We start from the raw sequence: 9,315 nt of genomic DNA on the forward strand, positions 1-9,315 counted from the left end.
GGCTTGAGTATAGCATGGATTGTGGGGCTGGCGCGGGATCGGGCAGTGTTTCGTTCTGCTGTGCATGGGGTCGCTATGAGTCGGAAACGACTCGACAGCACTTAACAACAACAACAACACTTTTAAGCTGAAATCCTATTCTGCTCTACAGAATCATTTTCAGTGGTTTACTCACATTATGAAGGTACAAATATCATAGCTAAAAATGAATCACATCAAACATTTTTATTGTTTTACAAAAACTGATGGATAATCATGTGTCTCCATTTTGAGGTGCTAGCCTTCTTATCTCCTGTCAAAATAATCTAGTAATACCTATGTGGATCAAACCCATCCCAGAGATGCCTCGGAGGTAAAGCCTGGTCATCTGTTTCCAAGAAATCATATCCTTTGCAACTCTATGGAGCAGTGCTAGACTGTACACATGGAGTTGTCATGACTTGGAGTCAACTCAATGGCTAATAACTCAACTAACACTTAACAACAATCTATGTGGATAAGCTGCTTAAAGTCACACAATTAACTGGTTTCCATGACCTGGATCTAGAATTTATTTGATGAGCTTTGTTTTAAAAGGAATAAACACACAATTCTAAATCCATTAAATGAGCAAAACTTTAAAGATGGTAATCCACAAATGCTGGCTTAGTTGGCAGTGAAACGAAAATATTCAAATACTGCTCGTTACCCTTCTGGAAAGAAGTTTGGTAAAATATGCCAACAGCCACAAAAATTCTGAAACTCCTTGACCTAATATTATCATTCTTGAGTATTTATGCCAAGGAAATAATCTGAAAAGAGAAAAATACTTATGTATTAAGTTATTCATTGTAATAGTAGAAAAATTTAAATGAATGAAATGATCTGCTATACAGGAATGCCTAAATAAATTATGGTGAAATAATGCAACCATTAAATTATGAAGAACAAAAATGAGGGGAGGGTACCAAAACCAAAAAAACTTTTTCCAGTAACACAATGTGCTTCCCATGTGGCAGGTGTGATGGAGCAGAGATTCATTTTGTGACTTTTCTAGAGAGGTGCATTTCCACAAATATATAAGGCAAACGGTATTCATTTTAATGAATGGATGACAGGGAGGAGCCAAACATAACTCAGCTTAAGTCTACAATGTAGTCATTTTTTTTTCCCCAACAATAAATTATTTCCCCCAATTAAATTATAGTCTCTGATTCTTTAGAACACATCATACTATAGCAAGCCTAATGGACACTTTCCTCTTGATTCTTGATTAAATGAGTTCACTTTAACAGAGATGAATGGACTCATCTCGACCAAACTGTTATTAAGCTATGATACTTCTTTTCCCAGCCTTCTAGTGAGGTAAGGAAAATAATAAAGACCTTTTCCTCTAATGGGATTCTACAGACAGACAGTGTTCACATAGAGCATATTGACTGTGGTATCTGACTTTCATGAGGACCTCAGGATTTGGCCTCATGCAGAAGAAAGTATCTATTGTACCACAGCACTAAATGTCTCCCATGCTATTGCCATTGTAGTCTTATAACAGCCAAGTCTTTCCTTGCAGAAACTGAGTGTCTGGGCTAAGCAAACACCATTACCTCCTCCACAGGTTGCTGAGCAAGGAAAGAAATCTGTCTCCCTCCATCGGTGGATGATAGGCTGATAGAAGATGAACTGGACTGTACTGTCAGCGGGTCCCAAGTTACGGATCTGCAGGAGACAATAGGGAAGTAGAGCAACTAGTGTGACAGTAGAGGTGTTCTCTGGGTCTCTTGAAACTTTGGACAAGGGTGAATTGTAGTACCAATGACCTTAAACTGAGCCAGGGACTGGAGCAGGAGAAAAGTGGCAATGGCATTATCACTTATCTTTCCATTTAACCAGAGTAGTCTTACATATACCATCACTATAACTACCCTTTCTCTGTTCCGTTGCCATGTTGTTGTTGTTGTTGTTTTGCTGTCGAGTCGGCCCCGACTCATAGCGACCCCTTCTTGGGTTTCCGAGGCAGTATCACTACGGAAGTAGGATTGCCCAACCTTCCTTCCCAGGAGTAGCTGGTGGGTTTGAACCACCAGCCTTCTGGTTAGCAGTCAAGTGCCTTAGGCACTATGCTACCAGAGCTCCTATTCCATTGCCATAGGGCAAGTGATAACAATGCCTCATTTTGTGACCCCAGTAGAATCTATTCCAAGCCATTTATTCCCATTCTTTTCATTATTTCCAACCTTTCAGGTATACCAGACAAAGTGACATGATTTTTAAATGCAGGCTGAGAAATAGTTCTTCTAAATAAATTATAAATATTATAAACTGTAGGAAATGGAAGATATTATTTCTGTTTAAGAAAAAGAGAGAGGGAGAGAGAGAATTAAGTAGTTCTTCCTACCCAGAGACATAGGTAAGAATTCCTGGCAATTTACTGATTCATATATTGTAAAACACAAAATTACCAATTGAGAAACATTAATATATTAGAAAAGGAGATCTGGTGGTACAGTGCTTAAGGCATGTGACTGCTAACCAGAAGGTTGGTGGTTCAAACCTACTGCTGCAGAAGGAAGATTGGGTAATCTACTATCTTAAAGATTTATCACCTCGGAAACCCAGTAGGGGTTGCTATGAATTGGAATTGACTTGATGGTGGTGAATGTGGTTTTTGTTTTAACATATTAGGAAAACAATAACTTTTGAATAAAAATGTGCTTATTTAGGTTAAACTGATAGATTTGGCTTTTAAATTGTTTTTTTTTTTTTAAAGCTAGCCCTACCTTTCCACTACTGAATTTAATAAGCAGATTAAACACCTGGGGAGCACAGGGAACATTGAAAAAACAGGCCAAAAATTCATAGATATTACACCCTAGATCAAGGAGTACTGTGACACAATAGTTAAGTGCTTGGCTGTTAATTGAAAGATTGGTGATTTGAACCCACACCAGCAGCTTCACCAAGAAAGATCTGGAGATCTGTTCTTATAAAGATAACAGCCACAAAAACACTATCAGGCAGTTTTATTCTTCACATGGAGTTGAAAACTGACTCAGTGGCACCTAACAACACAACAAACCCTAGAGTAGTTTTTGACATTTGAATGGGAAAATGGAAATATTCCTCAGAGAGTCTGGGAGAACTGGAAGAGAAGGGGGAAAAAAAAAAAAAAAGAGAGAGAGAGAGAGAGAGAAAGTGAGAGAAAAGCTACAGAATGCCACCCCACATTGGGAACTAGGTCTTTTCTAATTAGAATTTACTGTGATATAAATTCTCTGCTTTAAAACAAAACCAGCTGAAGCAATACAGAGTCTTTCACAAAAGGGGAGACATTCCTACAGATTAATATTTCTCAATCTTATGTGTCAGATACAGGATGCCTAATTGCTTGCTTAGGGATATAGTATTAATCACATTCTTTGGAAAACTTTTTACATTCGCCTGTAGCACTCTTGGGATGTGCGGTTATCATGCTGGAAACTATTAGAAGAGACCTCTCACTGGAACAAACTACATGAAAAAAAATAAAGAGACTGGAAAGTGTGTTTAGACCCAGAGCGATGGAGTATTCTGCAGGGGTCTCTTCTGAGATGCTAAGAATTAAATAGAATAAAGTGGGGAGAAAAAGCATAGATTCTCATCATCAAAGTGAGGAGGTTACAACAGAACATTCTTTGGAAAAAACTTCCTTCTAGAATATCTGCACACAATGTAATCTGTCTTTTGGTCTGATTAAAAGGCCAAAATATAAAGCAGGTCTTTTCTCAGATCCCTGGAAGTTAACGATAGAAATAGCTCACACCCTAAAAGGAAGGAAGGAATGAGAAGAAAGAGTTTTGATAACAAGAGGGAGGGTTAGTAAACACCATGTTGAAGAACATACACAGCTTAAAAAGAATATTGTGCTTAATGAGTTCAATGAAAATTGTGTATAGTGACGACAAATATTGAGACTGTACACTTGCATTAGGAGCCCTGGTGGCACGGTGGTTAAGCACTCAGCTGCTAACAGAAAGGTTAGGAGTTCAAACCTACCAGCTGTTCCACAGGAGAAAGATGTGACAGTCTGCTTCCACAATGATTACAGCCTTGGAAAACCTATGGGGCAGTTTTACCCTGTCCTATGGGGTCGCTATGAGTGATAATAGACTTGATGGCAATTGACTTTGGTGTTGGTTTACTTGCATTCAGAAACATGTCGTAAATGAATAGGAACATCTTTACTTCAAATAGATTAAAAAAAAAAAAAAAAAGTGATCATGGGTACCCAAATCTCTGGTTACATAATCTTGCTTGGTTCCTTCCCCCTCTGTCACATTCTTTCATTAAAAATAACAGCAACAAGTACCATGATGATCAACGTCTACTACATTTCTACCATGTGTAGGAGGAGTCCTGGTGGTTCAGGGGTTTAAGTTCTCAGCTGCTAACCAAAAGCAGTTTGAACCCACCAGGTGCTCTGTGTGAGAAATATGTGGAGATTGCTTCTGTAAAGATTACAGCCTTGAAAACCCTAAGAGACAGTTCTACTCTGTCCAATAGGGTTACTGTGAGTCATAATTGACTTGACGGCAATGGGTTTTTACCACGTGTAGGGTACGTTTTATTTATATTAAATCTTGTCTTAAAATTACTCTGTTATCTTTCACGTTTACAGATGAAACCATAAGGTTCAGAGAAGGTAAGTGACTTGCTCAAGGCTACATGGTAAGTGACTTGCTCAAGGCTACACAGCTAGAGAAAACCAAAGCTAGGATTTGAATTCAGGTAATATTTGGTATCATGAGAAGAATAGTAGGCGTAGAACTCGCTCAAACCAAACTCACTGCCATCAAGTTGGTTCTGACTCATAGCAACCTCTCCTTGGGTTTCCGAGGTGGTGTCTCTACAGAAGTAGAAGGAAGAGTGAGCAATCTACTTCCCTAGAGATGTTGTTGTTGTTGTTGTTATATGCTGTCGAGTTGGCCCCGACTCATAGTGACCCCTCCTTGGGTTTCCGAGGCAGTATCACTACAGAAGTAGGATTGCCCAACCTTCCTTCCTAGGAGGAGGGATCTCTATGAGTTGGAACGGACTCGACAGCAGTGAGTTTGGTTTGAGTGAGTTCTAAAGCTACTATTCTTCTCATGATACCAAATATTCTCCCCAGCAGTGTTGTGAGGATATGCACTTATTTTTAGTGGCACTATTATACTTGTCTTCTTTGTATCATTTCACTTTTCCATTTTAAAATTATATATATATATATTTAAAGATGCTTAAAATAAAAGGAGACGCTAACTTGATGTCTGGAATCTCTGAACGCCGGAAATGGCTAACACGCTCAGCTGATAACTGAAAGGGTGCAGATTTGATTACACCCAGAGGCTGGTCGGAAGAAAGGTGTGGCAGTCTACTTCTGAGAAATCAACTACCGAAAACTCTATGGAAGGTAGTTCTACTCTGACACACATGTTGTCATGAATTGGAGTCTATACTATGGCAACTGGTTTTGAACTTGACATCTCACTTCGATGGTCTGTTGCTTACAGAAATTAATATAGCATGTTTCTTTTCTCTGGTTTTAACTCTGGCTTGCTAGGGTTTTGCTATCATTAGCTCTGTAGCTTCAATAAATCTTAAATCCTCTAATATCACGTTCTGGGTCTCAAGAGTATATTCTGAATGCCTTATTTTGACACTCTGGAAATTTGTTGTAGGGAGCTAAACACATCTGGCATATGCAATTTTGACCTCCTTATATTAATAAGAAAAAAGAATGTTCTGAACCAAGCTTTTCTTCCTATAATTATACTATGTCAGTGATTCTAATTCAACATAATGACTCTCCACATTTAAAGTAGATGAGAATAATGGGTCACTTTCCATAGCCGTTATTTGCATTATCATGATAAAGCTGCAAGGCAATGTATGTGTGAGGGTAATGGTTGAGCTTTAAGTCCATGTAAAACCTAGAGAATCAAAGAGAAACTGCAGACTCATGAAGGACATCACCATATGTACAAAGGCTCTCTCAGACAGAATACTGTGAAATGCCATACCTTTTTCTTCACAGTGGGGAAGGGGAATTTCTGAGCCTCAGGATGTTTACTAACATCCTGATCTCACTGGTGTATCTTTCTCTCGCTGGTGTCATGGAAAATTTTGCCCTAGTTGGACAGCAGAGAGCCTGCAGTCATAGTTCCCCCCACCCCCCACCCCTTGTTGGCTGCAGTTCAGTCACTGCTCTGATGAGTAGCCTGGCCTGAAGAAAGGAACATAAAAGGGACTGTAGGTGGACTCACTACTGTGAGCCCTGAGCTACACTTGGTCACACTTCTGTCAGGGCAAGCAGGGACTTCATAACTTGAGAGGGCTTAGAAATCTGGAAATAGTAGAAATAAATCAGCGTGCCTGCTGCAGTGAACTGTATTTTCAAGAACTTTCGCAAAAAGATTTTAAAATTGTTTTGATTGATTTTTCAAATATGTGACAAAAATAAGATCTTCATGGCACCTATGTATTTATAAATATTTAATATTTTATAATTGCTGTTTTATTGCCATTCTTCTCTGTAGTCTATAAATTGCATGGAGGCTGGTACCATTCATCTTTCTTCAGCATCATCTACAATGTTTAGCCCATAGAAGGTGTCCTATTTAGTGCTGCTATTATAGAAATATGCAAAGAGGATGGGATTAACAAACAAATTATTTTTTTCCCAGTTTAGGAGGCTAGAAGTCTGAATTCAGAGCACCAATTTTAGGGGGAAGGCTTTCTCTCTGTTGGATCAAAGGGGATGGTCCTTGTCTCCTTTCAACATCTTTGGGACTGTAGTTCCTTGGAAATCTCCATGTGTCTTGGTATCAATCTTCCCCTGGGTCTAGGAGGTTCTCAGCCAAGAGACCCTGGGTCCAAAGGACCTGGTCAACTCCTGGTTCTTCTCTCTAGGTGGTATTGAGGTCCCTCTCTCTGCCTGCTTCTATCTCCTTTTATCTCTTGTAAGATAAAAGATGATACAGGCTATACCCCAGTGAAACTACCCTTATATCAGATCAGGGCTATAACCTGAGTAAGGATAATGCATCCCACCCTAAACTTGCCTCATTAACATAACCTAATCCTCTTAATATAACCTAATCCTGGCATCATTACCTGCTTGGAGAGATTAGGATTTACAACACATAGGGCATTTACATCAGTTTACAAAATGGAGGACAATCACACAGTATTGGGAATCATGGCCTAGTCAAGTTGACACATATTTTTGGGGACACAATTCAATCCATGACAGTAGGTGTTCAAATAATAGCAGAATAAATGAATGAGTGAATGAACTAACAAATGAACTATGGTCATTTCAGGTACTTTCAATTTTACAAACTATTATATATGACAGATTTTTAGAATAGTTGTCATGTTCTCATATACATCTACCAGTTTTCCAGAAGATGCTATCGTTTCTACCAAATGATGTTAAAATTCATGGGAAGCAGCAGTATCATTGTGTAACAACCCTTATCCAAGAGTACTTCTTATTTTTCTCACTTTCCTTTGACAGCTGCCTCTTTAGGCAGGATATTATAGTGGAAAGGGGTTTTTAAAATGCTAGTTATTACTGAAATGAAACATTCAATCATCCCACTGTTTGCAATATCTGATAATTGTAAAAGTTGGAAATGCTAAGGGATTATTAGATAAAAATAATGATAAATTGTTAGCACCCAATCTTACTTTTATACATGCTATTGAGTTTTCTAGTCCACTTAGAACTCATAGGTCCCTGACTCAGGACTGCATAAGATACTGTAGTTAAAGCTGCCCAGCCATTGACTATGGCAATAGATCACAAACACCTGTCTGAGAAAAATGGATGTGATGTCAGTGATGAAACAGAGAGGGTGCAAAATGTACATCAGGAAGGAGACACTGAGTGGGCAGACCTGACAGGAGTCTAGTGGAAGGATTATGCCATTGCTGAGAGGGAGAAGGAAGGCAGGAAATAAATGGTCTAAGGACAGCCACGTGGGGCCAGGATTGGGCAGGTATTCTACAATTCTCAGCAATGGAAGAAAGGCAAGGACTCAGTCCTTTGACCATATCTTAAACTTAGTAATGTTACTGGCAAAACAATTGTGTGAAAAAAACCCAGTAAGAAATGTAGTATACTCATAAGGAAAAGGAAGAAATAGAAAGTTACATAAGAGGTACAGACAACAACAACAACAAAAAATTTTTACTCATACAATACTGCCTTATCAGTAGTAATAAACCTTAATCTATGGGTAGATACATAGCTAGACAGGCTGAATGATCAGGTATGTATAGGCAAAAAGGAATACACCCATGACCATATATAAGGTTGGCAGATCATATTTCTACATATGTATTTGTATGTGCTGTAAGAATGTCCATAAAAATAGAACTAATGGGGAAAAGTTATAATAACTTCTTAGCTATAGTCAGCCACTCTGATGGAGCAAGTTTTTGGACCTGTGGGCTTGGGAACATGGTTATGGGGGACATGAAGTTCAATTGGCGTAACATAGTACACAAAACATTGTTTTACATCCTATGGTAAGTAGAGACTGGGGTCTTAAAAGTTTACAAGTGGCCATCTAGATGCAATAATGGGTCTCTCCTTGTCCAGAGGAAAGAAGAATGAAGAAAACAGAAGATACATGAAGACAGTTAGACAAGGTACTAGTGGATCATGTGAACCTTAGTCTATATGACCATGAGATAAGACAAACTAGATGGCTACCGTCTACCATTGTCAACCACTTGGAAAAGGATTGGTGCAGGAGATCCTGGATAAAGTAGGAGAACAATGTGGAACAAAACCCAAAATCATAAAAAAGACCAGGTTTACTGGTCTTACTGGTCTAATAGAGCCTGATGAGACTCCCAAGATGATGGCCCCTAGTTACCCTTCAGACCTGAATTGAACTCACTCCTGTGGCTTCCCCCCAAACAGCAGACAGGTGTATAGGGTGAACATTCACACCAGGTAGATACATTCCTTAGATCAATCAATTATAGGAAAACAGAAGGGTAGTATTTGCAAAGGGAGATAGCTCAGGGGACAGGAATGCAAAGGAAAGAAGGACACAGGGAAGAAGTAACTACAGGGACGAAGTGGGAAGAGAGCTGTTACATCGTGGGGATTGCAGTCAATGTCACGAAACTAAATGGGTATGAACTGTTGTGTGGAAAATAAATTTGCTCTGTAAATGTTCACCCTAATCACAGTATCTCCGGGAGCAAGGCAACGTTCACCCTAATCACAAGGTCTCCAGGAGCAAGGTAAGCATGGGCGGGCTTGTGCTTACTCACTGATCTGCACTGAACACTTTC

At 39.2% G+C, this 9,315-nt stretch overlaps 1 protein-coding gene across 1 annotated transcript in view; it reads right to left on the minus strand.

The window, feature by feature from the left end:
* Positions 1-9,315, minus strand: part of LOC103208535 (ADAMTS-like protein 1) — a gene marked incomplete at its 3' end in the record, with an annotated part of 468,117 nt that overhangs the window by 258,895 nt on the left and 199,907 nt on the right. Inside the window, exon 8 of the mRNA XM_042782739.1 lies at positions 1,587-1,698. Coding sequence (XP_042638673.1) covers positions 1,587-1,698 — 112 coding nt within the window. The remainder of the gene's footprint in view (positions 1-1,586; positions 1,699-9,315) is intronic.

The sequence above is a fragment of the Orycteropus afer genome, unplaced genomic scaffold (assembly GCF_000298275.1).
Source record: "Orycteropus afer afer isolate SDZICR_OR568_19922 unplaced genomic scaffold, OryAfe1.0 scaffold00450, whole genome shotgun sequence".
NCBI classification, from domain to species: domain Eukaryota; kingdom Metazoa; phylum Chordata; class Mammalia; order Tubulidentata; family Orycteropodidae; genus Orycteropus; species Orycteropus afer.